General features: G+C 43.6%; 1 protein-coding gene across 1 annotated transcript in view; it reads left to right on the forward strand.

Annotated features, from left to right (window-relative positions):
* The first annotated feature begins 32 nt into the window (after window positions 1–32).
* GEMIN5 (gem nuclear organelle associated protein 5) overlaps window positions 33–19,375 on the forward strand; it is a 34,583-nt gene continuing 15,240 nt past the window's right edge. The window contains exons 1-14 of the mRNA XM_074960226.1: window positions 33–244; window positions 1,129–1,283; window positions 4,802–4,983; window positions 6,024–6,175; window positions 6,884–7,000; window positions 7,602–7,734; window positions 9,606–9,768; window positions 10,408–10,620; window positions 12,219–12,304; window positions 13,044–13,138; window positions 13,683–13,819; window positions 15,337–15,410; window positions 15,988–16,169; window positions 17,090–17,229. Coding sequence (XP_074816327.1) covers window positions 100–244; window positions 1,129–1,283; window positions 4,802–4,983; window positions 6,024–6,175; window positions 6,884–7,000; window positions 7,602–7,734; window positions 9,606–9,768; window positions 10,408–10,620; window positions 12,219–12,304; window positions 13,044–13,138; window positions 13,683–13,819; window positions 15,337–15,410; window positions 15,988–16,169; window positions 17,090–17,229 — 1,974 coding nt within the window. The 5' untranslated portion in view covers window positions 33–99. The remainder of the gene's footprint in view (window positions 245–1,128; window positions 1,284–4,801; window positions 4,984–6,023; window positions 6,176–6,883; window positions 7,001–7,601; window positions 7,735–9,605; window positions 9,769–10,407; window positions 10,621–12,218; window positions 12,305–13,043; window positions 13,139–13,682; window positions 13,820–15,336; window positions 15,411–15,987; window positions 16,170–17,089; window positions 17,230–19,375) is intronic.

Genomic DNA, 19,375 nt, shown 5'->3' on the forward strand with positions numbered 1-19,375 from the left:
CGACAGCGTGCGAGCGGCGCTTTGCGGCAGCGCCTGGTAACGGCTGCCCGCGGGCGGGTGAAGTGAGGGCGATTGAGGCCGGCTGTGCTGCCGGGGGAGATGGCGGCCGAGCGGGTGCTGCCCGCCTCCCCCAACTGGTACTGCAGCCGCTGCTGCGACACCTGCGGGGCCGGCCGCCTCTTCGGCTTCGGGGCCAGGAACAGCGTCTACCTGCTGGAGATCGGCGCCGCGCCCGCCTTCCACGGTAGCTTCTGCCCCTCGGGGGCGGGGACCCGCGTTCCCCTCCTCCCCTCGGGGGGTCACCCGCCGCCCCGCGCTGGTGTGGGGTCCGCACAAACCTGCCCCGGGGTCTGAGACCGAGAGCCTGGGGCACCTCGGCGCGGGGGACCCCCGGCCCTGGGGCCAGTGAGCTCGCAGTGATCCCCTTCACGGACCTTGCCCCACACCCCGGCCTCTCCCTGAGGCTCTGGCACTAGCCGCGCAGCCCCTTCGTCCCTCTCTGTGGAGAGCCCGGGGCACGTGGGAGACGGGGTGGCTGCGCAGATGCATGCACCCTGAGGGCTTATCTGCACTTCAGACGCAGTCGGGTGTGAGTTTAAAGCGCAGGCGGTATTTCTGCCCAGCTCTGTATGTGGACACTCTTATTCCAGAGTAACTTGTTCCTGTTCAGCTTAATCCAGGTTTATTCCAGAGCGAGAGGGTCCACACGTGGAGTTACTCAGGAAGGGTCCCAACTCATGGGGTGCTAGAGCCCAGGCCGAGCCCAGACGTCTTTACCGCAATTAAATAGTCCCACAGCCCGAGCCCCACAAGCCCGAATCAGCTGGCCCGGGCCAGAGAATGGTTTTTAATTCATGTAGGCTTTCAAAGCACATTGGATGTCACCTGGGCTTGAGAAACCTGCCCACATCTGAGCTCGCCAACAAATTTGGTATCTGTTGTGGTGTTTTCATAATCATCCTGCTTTAAACAGCTTTCGCAGCAATAATCAGTGGATGTTGCAAGGAATGATGTTTTGACTTCTGTGACATTTAGAAGCTATATTGAAAATATCGTTGTCTAAATTTAGAAGAATAGTTGTGTTTCTGAAGCTGGAATTTGTTTTGTTTATGTCTTTTGCAATCCTAGGGGAACTCGTAGGCCATACTGAAAGGGTTTCTGGTTTCACGTTTTGTCGCTATCCTGGTCAGAGCAACTTCTGCGCCAGCAGCTCTGACGATGGAACTGTGAAAATCTGGGATACGCAGACGCTGACTGTCGTGACTGAGCATACACTGCATCAGGTATAGTAGCCTGTCCCCGTGCCTGTGGAAAAACTCTAAAACAAGGTTCCAGAATCTTTTCTTTTTTTAGGCAAAGACAAAGTTGCACCAATTTCTCAATGCCTGTCAGACAGCTAGAAACCAGAAGAGGTCCATGGACCAGTTTGGAAACAGAAACTGTAGAATAGAACTTTGAAAGCTGCATTTGTTTAGAAACTCTTTTAAATACCAGCATTTGCCTTTCCTACTGGAAGCAGTAAAGAGCTGTATGTTTTGGTGTGTCTGTTACTGTACTTCAGTCTGTGAAATAACCTGAAATCAAAATCAGGAGGTCTCTCTAATTCTGATTTCTAGGTAGATTTTCAAAAAAATGTATATATTGTAGTAAGATTCCAGGATTGTCACTTTGTGTGTCACGCCGAAGCCTAGAATGTCTGCTGAGTCAGTGTGAAGTAATGAAACTGCTACAAGCATGTTTGAAAGCACTTTTGGTTTATAATTTCACCTGGTTTAATTATCACTGGGATTTGCAGTCTGTTATCCAGTATTTAAGTTCTTGGCCATTTTGACTTTACAAATTACACCTGTGCAGTAAGGCATGTATCTATCCCATGCCAAGAATCCTAGATATCAGAGGTCACTCAACCACCCTTACTCTACAGCTAATTTGCACAGAATCATAGAAGTGTCTGGTTGGGAGGGACCTTGAGAGGTCATCAGGTCTAGCTCCTTGCACTTAGGCAGGACTAAGTAAACATAAACCATCACTGTTAAATGTTTGTCGGTCCTGGTCTTAAACCCTTACAGTGAGGGGGATTCCACAACTTCTCTAGGAAGCCTATTCCAGAGCTTAACTACCCTTATCGTTTGAAAGTTTTTTCCCTTGCTGCAGATTAAGCCATTCCATTAACGTAAGACAAGAAGTACATGGAAAACAGTTGATTACCATCCTCTTTATAGCAGTCCTTAACATATTTGAAGACTGTTACCTGGTCTCCTCTCAGCCATCTTTTATCATGAATAAATATGCCTGGTTTTGGTTTACTCCCCCACCTTTCCTCATAGGTCTGGTGTTCTAAGCCTTTTATCATTTTTGTTGCTCTCCTGTGGACTTTCTCCAGTTTGTCTACACCTCTCCTAAGGGTGGCACCCAGAATTGAACACGGTACTCCAGCTGAGGTACTCACCGTTGACCAGTAGAGCAGGACAATTGTCTGTCGTGTCTCTTATATACAGCACTTCTGTTAATACCCAGAAGTATGTTAGCCTTTTTTCACACCTTTTTCATATTGTTGACTCATATTCAACTTGCGGTGCACAGTGACCCACGCCGCCCGCCCACCCCCCCGAGATGGTGAGTACCTTTCCAGCAGTACTACCACCTAGCCAGTTATTCCCCATTTTGTAGTTGTGCATTTGATTTTTCCTTCCTAATCCTAAGTGAAAAACTTCACACTTGTTTTTATTGAATTTCATCTTGTTGATTTCAAACCAGTTCTCTAAATTGTCATAGTTGTTTTGAATTCTAATCCTATCCTCCAAAGTGCTTGCAACCCCCGCCAGCTTGGTGTAATATATATAATAAACATGTTTTCCACTTCATTATCCAAGTTATTAATGAAAATTTTGAATAGTGCCGGACCCAGAAATGACCCCTGCGAGACTCCATTAGATATACCCTTCCAGGTTGACAGCGAACCATTGATAACTTTTCTTTGAGTATGAAAGAACTCTTCTTTCTTTCAACCACTTGTACACCCACCTTATAGTAATTTCATGCGAGAGTTTCATTGGTTGTATGAAGGAGACTGCATATATGGTGGATTTCTTGGCCCAACTGCCACATCAGCATGACAACAGCATTTCACCTGCTAGTAAGTTTATATATATTGCATCCTTGACTTCACAGAGGCCACAGTGAAGTGGTTCTCATATTGTGATTATACAATCGTAGGACTGGAAGGGAGGTCATCTAGTCCAGTCCCCTGCACTCATGGCAGAACTAAGTATTATCTAGACCATCCCTGACAGGTGTTTTTCTAACCTGCTCTTAAAAATCTCCAGTGATGGAGATTCCACAATCTCCCTGGGCAATTTATTCCAGGGCTTAACCACCCTTACAGTTAGGAACCTTTTCCTAATGTCCAACCTAAACCGTCTTTGCTGCAATTTAAGCCCATTTCTTCTTGCCCTATCCTCAGAGGTTAAAGGAAAACATTTTTTCTTCCTCTTTATAGCAGCCTTTTATGTACTTGAAAACTGTTATCATGACCCCCCCTCAGTCTTCTCTTCTCCAGACTAAACAAACCCAATTTTTGCAGTCTTCCCTCATAGGCACTGTTCCCTCTAAGCTGTGTGCGTGTGCGCGCGCACACGGATCCTAAACCCCGTGCACACGGCGAAACACCGCACGCACAACAATTTGCACAGAAGAAATGTTTTCCACATATGGCCTGTCAAAAATTTGCACAGAAGAAATTTTTTGCGCACACAGCCTGTCAAAAATTAGAGGGAACATTGCTCATAGGTCATGTTTTCTAGACCTTTAATCATTTTTGTTGCTTTTCTCTGGACTTTCTTCAGTTTGTCCACATCTTTCCTGAAATGTGGCACCCAGAACTGCATACAATACTCCAGTTGAGGCCTAACTGTGGAGCAGAGTAGAAGAATTACTTCTGGTGTCTTACTTACAACTCTCCTGCTAATACATCCCAGAATGATGTTTGCTTTTTTTTGCAACAGTGTTACACTGTTGACTCATATTTAGCTTGCGATACACTATGACCGTCAGATCCCTTACTGCAGTACTCCTTCCTAGGCAGTCATTTCTCACTTTGTATGTGTGCGATTGATTGTTCCTTCCTAAGTGGAGTACTTTGCGTTTGTCCTTATTGAATTTCATTCTGTTTACTTCAGACCATTTCTCCAGCTTGTCCAGATCATTTTGAATTTTAATCCTATCATCCAAAGCATTTTAAACCCCTCCCAGCTTGGTATTGTCCGCAAACTTTATAAGTGTACTCTCTATGCCATTATCTAAATCATTGATGAAGATATTGAACAGAACTAGACCCAGAACTGATCCCTGCAGGACCCCACTCAATATGCCCTTCCAGTTTGATCCATGGAGTCTTTCCTGGCCATCTAGCAAACAAAACACTTGTGAACCAAACAGTGGGGCTATAGGGGAGGTGGCCCCATGAAAGGATCATCCTCTCACAGTGTTGTCTACAATAGTTGATGTCAGTGGTTTTCAACCTTTTTTTCATTTGTGGACCCCTAAACATTTTCAAATGAATGTATGGACCCTTTTGGAAATCTTAGACATAGTCTGTGGACTCCGAGGGATCTGCGGACCAGAGGTTGAAAACTCTGGTCTACTACTTCTGCTACCTTCTAGCTGCTTAAACAGACTTATCCATGTGCTTCCTGCTATTGTGTGTTTGTAAATTATTCCTTTAGACGAAGGGCCTACAGAACAAGCCTAAAGACAAGGCTTCAGTAGGCACCCTTGATCAGTCTGCATTCTATTTTTTCAGAATACAATCTCAGCCTTGCATTGGTCACCCCACGTGAAAGATTTGGTTGTGTCCGGTGATGAAAAAGGCACAGTCATTTGTTACTGGTATAACAGAAATGACAGCCAGCAGTTCTTCCCAGAGCCCAGAACTATATTCTGTCTAGCTTGTTCCCCGCATCATGAGAACTTGGTGGCCATCGGGTAAGTACTAGTTACATTGTGTCTCCCTTTTATTTTGCAAGGTAGATATTGTGTGTTTTGCCTGTAGTACAATTTTAAGCTTATTCTTTCAGAAGTTTCAGTAGTTTGGGGATTTGGCCAGTACACCTTAAAGGGTTTTTTTTTTGGTTCTAGTTGTTTTTTAAGTATTTTATTGACCTGGTGTATGACATAGTGGCTTCTAACAACCCGAAATGACGTTTACGGTATGTCTATACAGCAAGCGGGATCCTGCGGCAGTGATTCTCAGACCACAGGTCTACAGACTCGGGCTCACGCTGTGGGGCGAAAAATAGCTGTGTGGATGTTCGGGCTTGGGCTGGAACTTGGCCTCTGAAGTCTAGGGGGATGGGTGGGCTGTAATAAACTAACTGAAGAAATTATTAACTAAGAAAAGAAAGGAGTTATTTACAAGGTTAAAACGGGGAACATATACATACACACAAAGGAGTTAGTGTTAGATTTAAAAAGGTAATATAAGCATCTATAATAAGCAGCTCTATATGTCCTTTAGGGGTGACCCATGCCAAGCAGCATGAAGATCTCTTGCTTTTGTTTAGGAATCTTTGCCTCTCAGAGTCCAGACAGCATAAAGGCCCAGTTTCTGCTTGTAAGGGATTTTTATCCTGTTCACTCTAGAATCCAAGCTGATGATGAGTTCATGCATAGGCCTTACCTTCCTGCAGGGAATGAGGCATGCAGTCAACAAACTCTCAGTCTTTTGACGCTACACACATTCTTATATCACTAATATCTGTTTTAACTACACTAACCCACAGGCAAGCCAGACTGGTTTCCAGCTGTGCATTTGTCAGTGTTCAGTGATGCTCTGAGCCTTGGCATGAGCTGGCACCTGGTCTGCCAGTGTCTCAGCACTGTTAGCCCTGGGGGCTAGATCCTCATTTGGTGTAGCTCCTTTGAAATTAGTGGAGCTGTGCTGGTTTACACCAGCTAAGAGTCTGCCCTGTGTGTTTATTTGAGAATCCAAGTATTTCTCCATGAATTTAAATATTTGTCTTTAGCTATAAAGATGGTATGGTGGTTATAATCGACATCAGCCGGAAAAGAGAAGTTGTTCATAGACTGAGAGGCCACGATGATGAAATTCACTCTCTGGCATGGTGCCCTGTGCCTGGCGAAGAAGTGTTACACAGTCGGCAAGAAGAGCTTCAAGGTAAATAAACGGTTAGGTGCTTTCAAAGTATCTTGTAGTTCATATGGCTATCCAGCTAGTAGCCAGATAAGTTCCTTATTTCATTAATAAAAATGCACTAGTGTTAGGGAAAAAGGGTTTCCTTCCCTTCTAGGGTTGGGAGGGTAGCCTTCCCTGGACTTCTGTATTAGCCAAACAAACACAGAGTCAGGACTCTTACATAAAATGAGGCACTTTAATGCTAGCAAGTACGACAGCTGAAGGGCTCACCAGTTCCTACACAGAGGAATATGGCAAAGCCCAGAACAAAGAACAAGGTAGAGCTTTTATAGCTTGGTTCAATATACTTTGTGATATCTCTTCCAGTTCAAACCGGTCAACCCCTGTTGGTCTGAGTCCTGAGGTATGAACATGGAGGCCCATCTGTATAAGGAATTCTTTCCCCAAACGGGGAGTACAGGTTACACATAGTTCAAATTCTTTCTACCCATAAACATAGGGAAAGGACAGATAAGCATAGAAAAAAGACAGAAGCCTAGCTGTACATGATTATAGGGTTGTTTTCTGGTTCTTTTCTTTATCACTAGCTGATCTAAGGCAGCCAAAGAGTTAAAAATAAAGTTTATCTGACACAGGGCAATGTAATTGCAGTTTTTAATATTTACAGCGCTGTATGTTTTTCATATGCTTTGCTATCATTTCAACACCATTTAATGTTCCCCTTGGAAGAAGGCGAGGTTCTAAATGGAGAGCTTATGCAGGAGGCAGCTGTAACGAAAGGCTGTTACCTGGCGTCAGGAAGCAAAGATCAGACCATCCGAATCTGGAGCTGTGCTAGAGGCAGAGGTAAGTCCAATGGACCTTTCTAGAGGAAATAATGCCAGTGCATGTGGCATGATAAGTCCACTTTCTGTCTGCTAGCCTGCTAGTTCAGCAATGTGATGATGATTCATTTGTATGTTAATAGTGTCTAGATGCTCAAATGTGATCAGGGCCCCATTGTGCTGTAATATGCTCTGCCCCTACTGTACTAAATCCCAGGTTTTGTTGTCAGCCTAGATACTTAGTTTCCTAGGCCACCCAGGGCTGGAGTAAGTGGTGGAAGGGGCACCCTCCTCCACCTCACAAAACATGTTTTTCTGAAAGTAAAGAAATCCTGACCAGTTGTGGGGAATGGTGGCTCTGACCATCATTCGAGGGATTCCAAGAATTGAATCTAGAGTGCAGAGGACTCCGCTCTGAGGAACTCTCACAGTACATTGTAGATTTTAAAAGCAGGGGGACAGGCACTGACATACTGGGAAATTGTTAAAAATCAGTTGAAAGGACACATGGGGATGCACTTGGGGCTTCAGTCTGAGGCTTCGTGTTAGCAAGGCCTGGCAGCCTCTCAGAGGACTGCCTTGTGCTCAGTGGCCAGATTCTAATTAATCTCTTGATTCTGTAGGGGTGATGACCCTGAAGTTGCCCACTCTGAAGAGAAGAAGTGGAGGTGTTGACCCAGCTATTAAAGAGCGCATTTGGCTAACTGTTCACTGGCCCTGGGGCCATCCCACGGAGATTGTATCCAGCTGCTTTGGGTGAGCAGGTTTTACCAGCTTGGACACGTTTTACAGCTTTGGACATTTTAGTTGCTAGCCAAGAAAGCATTGAGTAGGAAACCCTGCCTCCTGCGTGCTGGGGAAGAAGTGATATTGGAACTAGTGTGGGGACAGGATTTTGGCCTTATCATGTGGGTTAACTTTTATAAGACTGGTTTCAGAGTAGCAGCCGTGTTAGTCTGTATTCGCAAAAAGAAAAGGAGTACTTGTGGCACCTTAGAGACTAACCAATTTATTTGAGCATACATATTAGACACTACGGTGCTAATAAGCGATGGTCACATAACACCACCCTATACCGGAAACCTACTGACCGCTATTCCGACCTACATGCCTCCAGCTTTCATCCAGACCACACCACATGATCCATTGTCTACAGCCAAGCTCTACGATACAACCGCATTTGCTCCAACCTCTCAGACAGAGACAAACACCTACAAGATCTCTATCAAGCATTCTTACAACTAAGATACCCACCTGCTGAAGTGAAGAAACAGATTGACAGAGCCAGAACTCACCTACTACAGGACAGGCCCAACAAAGAAAATAACAGAACGCCACTAGCCATCACCTCCAGCCCCCAACTAAAACCTCTCAAACGCATCATCAAGGATCTACAACCTATCCTGAAGGACAACCCATCGCTCTCACAAATCTTGGGAGACAGGCCAGTCCTTGCTTACAGACAGCCCCCCAAACTGAAGCAAATACTCACCAGCAACCACACAACAGAACCACTAACCCAGGAACCTATCCTTGCAACAAGGCCCATTGCCAATTGTGTCTGCATATCTATTCAGGGGAGACCATCATAGGGCCTAATCACATCAGCCACACTATCAGAGGCTCATGTTCTCCGACTGGTTTTTGAATGTTATAATTCTTGACGTCTGATTTGTGTCCATTTATTCTTTTACGTAGAGACTGTCCAGTTCGACCAGTGTACATGGCAGAGGGGCATTGCTGGCACATGGTGGCATATATCACATTGGTAGAGGTGCAGGTGAACGAGCCTCTGATAGTGTGGCTGATGTGATTAGGCCCTATGATGGTGTCCCCTGAATAGATATGTGGGCACAGTTGGTAACGGGCTTTGTTGCGAGGATAGGTTCGTGGGTTAGTGGTTCTGTTGTGTGGTGTGTGGTTGCTGGTGAGTATTTGCTTCGGGTTGGGGGGCTGTCTGTAAGCCAGGACTGGCCTGTCTCCCAAGATTTGTGAGAGCGATGGGTTGTCCTTCAGGATAGGTTGTAGATCCTTGATAATGCGCTGGAGAGGTTTTAGTTGGGGGCTGAAGGTGATGGCTAGTGATGTTCTGTTATTTTCTTTGTTGGGCCTGTCCTGTAGTAGGTGACTTCTGGGTACTCTTCTGGCTCTGTCAATCTGTTTCTTCACTTCAACAGGTGGGTACTGTAGTTGTAAGAATGCTTGTTAGAGATCTTGTAGGTGTTTGCCTCTGTCTGAGGGGTTGGAGTGATCACTCTCATTACAGTGTGTATGGTAACACCCATTGTTTCATGTTCTCTATGTATATAAATCTCCCCACTGTATTTTCCACTGAATGCATCTAATGAAGTGAGCTGTAGCTCACGAAAGCTTATGCTCAGATAAATTTGTTAGTCTCTAAGGTGCCACTAGTACTCCTTTTCTTTTTGTAAGACTGTAACTTCTGTGTTTCCTGGGACTTGTCCAAAGATCACTGCTAATGATACATGTTTGTCCATGAGATCTCTGAGGGAGAAAGCTGTGCGACTCACTCTAACTTTGGTTTGCCACAGGTCGGTGGGTGTACATATATGCGTAGAGCTATTTCTTGTGCAGAGGAAAATAAAGTGTGCACTTTCCTTTCACAGAGGTGAGCTGCTGCTATGGGATTTGACCCAATCTGGGAAACGCAAGTGGACGCTTCTGGGATCTTCTTCAGAAGGGCAAAATCACACAAGGATTGTGTTCAATTTATGTTCAGTGCAGGTGCACGGGAGAGAGCTACTTCTTTCCATTTCAATGGACAGGGATGTAAGAACCACTTGTCATCTTACAATAGCATAACAATATCTGAGACTGTTCGCTTCAGCTAAATCTGAATATCCCAAATTTTGCTCCTAAGAATTGGGTTGAGCTGGCCTAGGTTGTATGTATTTATGTTGTTGACTTACGAGCTCAGACTTTTATAACAATGAGGTTGATGAATCTCGCTCTCCCTCTGGGCTTGAGGGAGAAGTATTTAACAGTGGGACATGTCAATTTTTCTCTTTATATATACATTTCTCTCCTTGTTTTAACAAGACCCAGTTTCCTTGCTAAAATCACATATATTAGCACTGTAATATGTGGCTTGTAGAGCCTAGATAATTTTAAAGTGCTGTCTTGACGGGTGCCTTTCTTAAAGGAGCTAAGAAGTCTGCGATTTTTGGAGAAGGGCCATGAGGATGAGTTAATTTATCCATATGGACTGCTCACCTTTAATGAATGGGCACTCTCCCACATGATACAGAGACGTCCCTATGTTGTGTACTCCTTAGAAGGGGGGACCAGGCATCCTTGGTATAGTCTTAAATTTGACCCTTTCAGTATCTGTCTTGCTCAAGTTCTTTTTATTGCCACTGCATTACTAACTCATAGCCTCGGTGTTTCTTGTTTCCACACTTTCTCCAGGTAAAGTGTTGGGACCTGATGACTTTAGATTGCTGCTGGACTCTGCCTTCTCTTGGGGGCTTTGTCTACAGCCTGGCCTTCTCCCCTGTGGACACAGGCTGCCTTGCCATAGGTGTTGGGGACAGCATGATCCGGGTGTGGAACACCTTGTCTCTGAGCAATACTTACGATGTGAAAACATTCTGGCAGGGCATCAAATCCAAGGTCACAGCTGTGAGTGCACTTCTAGTTCTCTTTTCTCTTGCATTTTGTTTCCTGCTGTTTGTTACAGTTCAGGGCAATTGCACCTGTATTCTCCCTTTGTGGGCCAGCAAGGACACCCACTTTGAGCTTCCAGCTCCTAGCCATCACCTCTCTTGAGCAGAGACCCACATCTCAGTTCCTCCTGATCAGGGATTTTAAGGCTGCATCGCTCCCTGCCTACACCGGGATATCCCCAGCAAGCTAGACAGCATAAAAAGGACAGTGTCTGTGCTTTTCTTTCTTTCCGAGGGCTGTGATCAGTGTGTTGCCTGCAGGTATAAGTTACCCCACAGCTCCTTCTAATCAAGCACATGTATTGGTACGGTAAAAGCCATTATATAGAAAACATATTACAACAATAAAAGGGCCTACACACTTGCTAGAAAGCTTATCAGAGGTCATCCCCAGTTCCAACCTCAGGCTCTGGTAGGTTTTAGTCCATCAAAACCCATAACTGGGTTTTCCCTGTGGTTATAAGTTCATCTATCTTAAATCCAGAACCAGAACAGAGACTGGGCAAATCAACCATTTCTTTATACAGCTCGGGGCCTTTGATTTTGGCCTTCTGTAACAGCTAATCAGCAGATAACTACCCTCTCCTCTGGGCATAGCTTCAAAAGGCTGGGTTTTTGCATTTGCATTAACATCTCCCTGGGGATTCCCCATGAAATCTACTTCACACTTACTGTCCCAAAAGTCCATACTTGTCTGGCACGTTTTCAGTGTAGTCTTTTGAACTCTCAGGTTTTATATCTGTCATATCTTTCCCCCCCGCCCCCCCCACCCCGAGGGTTTACATACAATCCTGGCCCACAATAATACATAAACTTAATATAAAATGATCTTTCAAGTCTATTGCTGGAAATTGCCCATATCTGTCACACTTACTCATTTATCCCTCCCTTCTGGAAAATGTTTTCTCCAACTAATAGATACATAAAGCCAGTATATTGCCCATGTTCTCATGTGTGGATTCATTTGCAAGCAGCATATTTCTTCATGTCTAGAGACAGAATTCTAGACACTGATGCAGCTACAGGTGGCTGTGTGAGATGTAGGGAAAAACTGACAAAGGTCCATTTATATAGCATTGTATTTCTGGCCGTTTTTTCCCCATTGTCATCTTCTAACTCTGTCGCTAGGCTTTCCTTTCACAGCAGGGTGCCAAGGCATAGTTAACTGCGGTTATCGTTCAACCACAGCTTAGCAAGAGGTACCTGCTCTGTGGCGAGTGTTAGGGTCACTGATGGCAAGATAATAGTATATGTCTTCAGTAGAAACTGCTTTTTGCCACTCTGAGCATTCTAATGCCTCCAGCTCTGTTTCTCCCAACCCACGATAAACGGAGAGAGAGCCTTGCATATTCTCAACAAGAGATCAGTTTAAGTGTCTAGCTGGTGGGCCTGGTAGCAAGGGGTTGATCTATTAAGGATGGTGCTACCTCCCCAATTTCAAGATTTTCCTTTTTTTTTTTTCCTAGATAATCCCTGGAAAAAATGCACTAGGGGATAGGAATTAGCCATATGCCTGTATGGTTGTTTGACCTTTTAATACTATTTTGTTTGCAGTTATCCTGGCATCCGACGAAAGAAGGCTGCTTAGCCTTTGGAACGGATGATGGAAAGGTTGGCATGTATGACACCTACTCCAGCAAGTAAGAAACTAGTTTTCAAGTTGATCGGTGTTTTGATGAGCAAATTATAGTTGCTACAGTGATGGGAATAATGGAACCTTCTTAAACTCGTGGGCAGTTTGAAGTGACACTTTAACTTCTCACTTATTGTGATGCTTCTAGTGATGATTTTTCCATTGCATGCATTCAGTAGCATTAGATAAAGATAATAAGTATCACTGCCAAGGCTGAAACTCAGGCCTTTCCTACTCAATGTACATTGACCATCTTCTCTGTTGCAGTGCCTTAGCTTAGGCAAGCTATTGCTCAGAGAGTAGGATTAAATTACAAGTAGCTGTAGAGCATAGTTGGTTGGATTTGGGGTGTGTCCATCTTGCCAGTATCTCCCGGCTGTGCCTAGTAGCTCCTGATGTAAGTTTGCTCCAATTGACCAACCAAATATCACTTATGGGTGCAGACCAGGCATAGAAAATTTCAGCCAGAACTTTCCAGGGAACTAGGAGCATGTGCAAATGTGGCATACAAGAAAAGTCCTGCTATAATCTTAACTGTAGCAAGCAGTGTAGCTAAGGATGCAGTTGTGAGGTGTGCTGCTGGTTGCATTTCTGCTTTTTGGCCTGTTGAACTGCTGCTTGTCCATTTTCACTCCTGGCCATTGTGCTTTGAGCTTTCTCTGTATGTGAGATTTGTCTGGGGATGTTCACTACACCTCTCTGAAATCTGACTTATTTTGCTCTTCCCTGCTCCTCTCCCTATCCAGCATCAAAAATAGGCCGCCTCAGATCTCCAGCACCTATCACAAGAAGACTGTGTACACGTTAGCCTGGGGCCCTCCGATTCCCCCTCTTTCTTTCGGTGAGTCTTGGAACCATACTATAGCAAACTGGAAGTCCTTTCACTTGTAGAGGGTGTGGATGCTGTGGAGATGGCATGTCAGCCCTCCTGCTGAGTCGGTGTGCACTGGTTATGATGCCTATGCCCTTGGAGATTTTTTAATAGATTCATTCTCAAGAAGGAATGAACCAATAGTGACATATACACATAGACCCTGCAGTCATCACTGAGGATCAAACCTGGGACCTTTAGCACCAAACTCACCAGCCCGTACCACTTGAGCTAGATGAGCAACTGAGTTGACCCTTGTTAAATAACAAGCTCTTAATGTTGCTCAGGGCCAGCCACTAGAGGGAGGTAAACCCCATGCACAGTCAGTGTGTTAAGAGGTGTAAACATCTAGTATTGAAAGTGGCCCTTTTAATGGGTTATAGCAGGAGAATCTCTTACTGCCAAATCACATATGACTCTTTCAATCAGAGGTTGTATTTTTGCTGGGAGCAATTACCCCTACTTAGGTCTGTGTAGGAAAAGGCTGTATTTAGCTTTTATCTCTGTTGTATAGGAGGCGATGGTGACAGGCCCTCTGTAACATTATACAGCTGTGCAGGGGAAGGCATTGTCTTACAGCACAATCCTTGGAAGCTTAGTGGAGAGGCAAATGACATCAATAAAGTCATCAGAGACACTAATTCAATCAAAGTGAGTATAATTCTTTATGGGTCATGGAGTAGAAATTACTTGCATGTTAACATTCCATCCCTGTTTTTTCTTTTCTGTCCTGCTGATGAATCTATAGCAAATAAAATAAAGCATCTGAAATCCTTAATCTTCCTAGATGCATTTCAGAGACATTTAAAGCATCTAAATACATACACTTTTGCCCCTGAAGAAGTTCTTTCTCTTTCATTAAGGCAAGACAGCAGATCTTCTCTCACAATAAAGCTATCACTAATTGTTTTTCTGTTTTTGTAATTTATTTCTTGTTTTCAGAGAAGTACTTGGCTTTCTAAAATTAATACTTGGTTCTTATAGCGCTTTTCATCTTCAAAGCATTCGAGACATTAATTAAAATCCACAATGCCCATCTGAAGCTGGCAAACAAGTATCCTTAACACAGTTCTACGGATCAGGAAACCAAGGCAAAGTACTTGAAGCACAGCTCTGCGATTAAAATGTGAAGCTTTTAGCTCTAGGTCCTGTACTCAGACCACACCTCCGTCTCATTTCTGCATTCAACTTCCTTGTGAACTGAGGGAGAGTTTTGCAGAGGCACAAATGGCAGTTAAGACTCGAATATCTGAAAATCTCCCCCAAATATCTTGGCTGAGATCAGATAGTGAATGAAAGTGGGTCAGCCACCTCAGAACTCAAAATGCTCCTAGTCCTTTGCTCTTATCATTGGACCTATTAGATCACTACCTCTCTGAGTGCAGTTTACTAATTTTTTTTTTTAATGAAATGCTGTTGCAATAAGGTTACTAAGCGTTGTGGAGAAGTTCATCTCAAACCATACTGCAGTGGGAGCAGAGTAGGCTATTGTAAGTGATCAGACCTGGGAAGAGGGGTGGTTAATTATGCCTTGGCAAAACAAAGAAGTAAACACAGTGGGCTACTTCCTCACTTGGTATAAATCAGCAAAGCTCCATTGATGACTTGGAGTGTTGCTGACATACACCAGCTGAGGCTCTCGTCTAGTCTTTCAGACCAAAAGTATCATTAGAGATGAAAGGGGGGAAATCCATGCCCAACAGGAAACAACAAGCATCTTAAATTGAGAATTACCAATAATGTAGGTCTGGATTGGGGGAATTGTAACAATAGTTAAATTCTTTATAAACTCGAAATAGAAGTTATGAGTTTGTTCACAAAGGCTGGGATTTTCAGTGGGGTTAGGTGCCCAGATCCCACTGGATCCCAGAGAAACTTCCTTTGAGATTTTTAGAGTCTGAATCGATAACCCTGAGTCACCATTTCCTGCAGCAATTAGTCCTGCTATTAATAGGACCTATTTTATCATCACTCAAGCACGCATCTCTGTTACAAAATGTGCTCTGGAAATCAGACATTGGGGATTCTCTTTTTATGGTCTTTTTCTAATTGCAAACTCCCAATTTGACTACTGGTTTAATTCTCTTGAATTTCATGGAAGGAAAGGGTTTGCAGCAGTTACTGCTAACAGCTCTGTGTTTTTTCTTTGGTATGTTTTCTTTCTTCAGTACAAATTGCCTGCACGCACTGAGATCAGCTGGAAACCAGATGGCAAAATGTTGGCTCTTGGTAACGAAGATGGGTATGTTTTCTTTAAGGCCTAGGTTAATGCTAATGTCATATATGCAATCAACAGCTGATTACGTCGATTCATCTAGAGTCAGCATAGTGACTGCTCTGATTTATCTCTGACCTTCAGCCCTGTCAGTGTATCTGAGGGAGGAGGAATTTCTTGTTTTCATGTCAGTGAAACAGTTAGCTCTACCTAGAACGAGTTATGCTGGAGGGCAGGTGCTTCCAGCATGGCACTGCTCGTGCACCTCAGTCCTGATTGGTAATCTTCTCTACCGTCCTAGAGCTGGGTCTCTCATGAGCGCCCACAATCCATCATTCCACCGTGTATGTTGATTTTTACAAGTGACTGATAAGGTTCAGGATGCTTGTTTTCACCTGTGACTTAAGCCAGGATTTGAGCCAAGTTTATGGAGATGAAAATCTCATTAATTTCTTGAACCACTCCAAGCCACATTCTGTCATTATACCCTGTTAATGTGCAATAACAACAGAATATTCACATTAGGGATGAAACATATATCCTTTAGCAAATCCCAGTTTTCACTAATTTCTCATGTTGTGTTTTTTGTTTGTTTTAATTTCAGATCAATTGAAATATTTCAGGCTCCTACCTTAAAATTGCTCTGCACCATCCAGCAACATCATAAACTGATTAATGCTATTCGCTGGCATCATGAGCATGGGACCCAGCCAGAGCTGAGCTACATGATAGCTTCAGGCTCAATCAATGCCATCATTTATGTGCATAACCTAAAGAGTGTCATAGGTAACTGCCTGGGCTTATACTTTCAGATGTTGCAGGAATGTGATTCCCCCTCCCCTTCTGTATTTTCCTTTCCTTACACTCCCTAGGGAGCTCTGTGACTGAGTTTCACTCCTTGACTCCAAAGGGAGTTGATTTTGTCCTTTTCCTCACCTTTTTAACAACAATTAGTTGTTTTGGGGTCCTATTCTCATGTTCGCTTCCCCAGGCAGCAGGGCTTGGGACTGTTGGCAGAGACTGCATGCATAAGCCCTGAATGAGGAGAGGCACCTTGTATCTCATCAGGGATCCTTCCCAGGCCTGCGTAAGGAGCAGAGTTGATAGGCAGCTGGCAACAAAGTTCCTATGGGGTGTAGTACACCCCCTCTGATGGCAGAGGGCTCGCTTGTTTCAGTTCTCTGAAAAAGTTGCCTTTTGCTTGTGTCTTGAAATACATGAAAAAAGGCAGAGAAATCTGAGACACGTTGAACCGTGAGAAATCTCAGCTTAAAAAGAGCTCGCATGTGTCACAGTGCTGCTCCTTTACAACGTGCGCGGAATGCGAGGAACCTGTGAGTTACAATATGGGGAGACGTGAATTAGTGTGATTATGGTATGAATGCAGCCAATAGAAGGCAACTTTATTTTGCTTAGTCCTTTGTGCACACCTTCTCCCAAAGCTCTTGACGACAGAGGTCACTAATAAACCAGCATGCAGCAGTGTTGAACGTTGTAAGTCAAGCTTTCAGTACACAGGGTTGGGGTGCATGTGCAGGGGTTCACCTACATCTGCACGTGCAGTTTTGTCCACTGCTTTGTTCAGACTAAGAAAGGCATGCCCCAGGGCTCCTTGCCAACTGTGAATGTGGCCTGATGTGACAATTTCCATTCCATTGGAGTGACTGTCCTCCCAGCCTTACCTGACCTCCATTGTTTGCTTTCAGAGAGCTCTTCAAAAACTCCTGCGACACTAACAGAGCCTTTTCGAACTCTGGTGGGGCACACGGCTAAAATCACCAGTCTGGCCTGGAGCCCGCACCATGAGGGGAGATTAGTATCCGCTTGCTATGATGGCACGGCACAGGTATGGTTGTGGAACCACTTATTATTACATTTCTTTTGCTTTCAAATCCTCCTTCCTCTGCAATGTTTTTAAATCTGAGTTGACAGCAGAGTATGTGGGGATGACTCCTTTGCTAGATAAACTGTGGTATTGCTGAAAACTTCTCTGCGATAGAAATCTGCTGAAAAGGACAGCATGATTTTCCCCTACAGGATAAAATTGTAAAGTGATAGACTCCTTTGCTTCTTTAGCAGCACCAGAGGTGAATGGTGTGGAGAAAGTGAACAAGGAAATGTTATATAAAGGGATAAATAACACAAGGACCATGGTCACCCAAATTAAAAATTAATAGGCAGCAGTTTTAAAACAGAAGGAAGTATTTCTTAACACAACTCACAGTCAACCTGTGGAACTCATTGCCAGGGGATATTGTGAAGGCCAAAAATATACCGGGATTCAAAAAGAATTAGATACATTCATGGTGGATAGGTCCAGCAATGGCTATTAGCCAAAATATAGTCATGGATGCAAACCCTGTACTCTGGGCGTCTGTAAACTTCTGACTGCCAGAAGCTGGGACTGGATGACAGGAAATGGATCACTTGCTAATTGCCCTTTTCTGTTCATTTCCTCTGAAGCATCTGGCACTAGCAACTGTTGGATACTGGGCTAAATGGACCATAGGTCTGACTCAATATGGCTGTTCTTATGTGTGTTTTTGGTTGGAGGAGAAAATGAAACAGTACAAGTAGTAAGGACTTTCTAATGATGCCTCTGGCACTGAAATAATTGTGTAGAATGAAAATGCAGAGAACTACACGCAACATTTTGGAGAAAGAAGACATCTAGGACTGGTTGGAAATGGATATTTTAAAATTTATTTTCTTCACAAGTTGGAACTGTCAAAATATCAAAATTTTCTGTGGAGTGAAAATTTCTAAAAATATTGATTGAGAAATGTAGAAACTAGACATTTCAACATTCCAGAATCAGAATATTTTATTTCAGTTTGTTGAACTGAATTGAGACATTTATTTTTGTCTTGAATCAATATTAATCGAGTTCTCATGAGCTGCTGCTGTGCCTTTTTGGGAATTGTAGTTCCAGTGCCTACATGTGCCCAGGCTCCTCTGGGCTGCACTCCCTGGCTGAATTACATCTTCCATGATAAGGAGTACTTGTGGCACTTAGAGACTAACCAATTTAAATTGCTCAGATAAATTGGTTAGTCTCTAAGGTGCCACAAGTACTCCTTTTCTTTTTGCGAATACAGACTAACATGGCTGCTACTCTGAAACCTATCTTCCATGATGCATCATGGCAGTTTGAGCAGAGGGAAGACTGCTGTGGATTGCGTGATAAATGTCAGACGAAGTTAAACCAAAATGTTTCGATTTGTTCAACCTGACCCCAAATGGAATATTTTGCTTAAATTTTCAAACATTTCTGGCAAAACCTGAATTTTTTTATGAAAAAGTTTAACTAAATGGGAACTGCATTTTCCACTAGAAAAAAATATTCATTGGACAGTTCCCATCCAGCTCCATAGAAGTTCTGCAATGGAAATGCAGAACTTGGCGCTATCTTCTTATCGATCAGTACTGCGCAACTTACTTATGGGAAAATATTCACGCTACACTGATTCTACATTAAGAAAATCACCACCATGATGCCTTAAAGATTAACTAAAACATCTTAGCCCATGTGATGAAGAAAAGATTTTGTTTACAAACATTCCTATTTTAGAGTCAAATATTTGAACATCATCTCCCTTTCACTCACTTGTCAGATTTTGGACCTAAAGAGGAAAGAGAAAGACAGAGACACACACGCACAAAACTATCTCTGTTTTAGATGTAGGTAATCACATCTCTCAACAGAAGGAAAGTGCAGAATCCTGGCCTGAGAGCAAGGGAATGGGTTTTCGTAGTCTGATCATGCAGTCAAAGTCTGAGTTTACACTGTGGATAACAAGCTTTGATCTTAAATTTCAAAACACATCCAGTTTCAAGTCTGCAATGCTTTGCATAGAGTGAGACATCTCTAACAAATAAAGGCCTCTTAATTTGCCATCCAGCCTTCTGAAGGTATCCTCAGTTTTGACACTGAAACTTTTCAGATGTGTTTGTGTTTTGAATTATTAGACTCAATCACTTAATCCTATTAG

Source organism: Natator depressus, chromosome 8, assembly GCF_965152275.1.
Source record: "Natator depressus isolate rNatDep1 chromosome 8, rNatDep2.hap1, whole genome shotgun sequence".
NCBI lineage: Eukaryota > Metazoa > Chordata > Testudines > Cheloniidae > Natator > Natator depressus.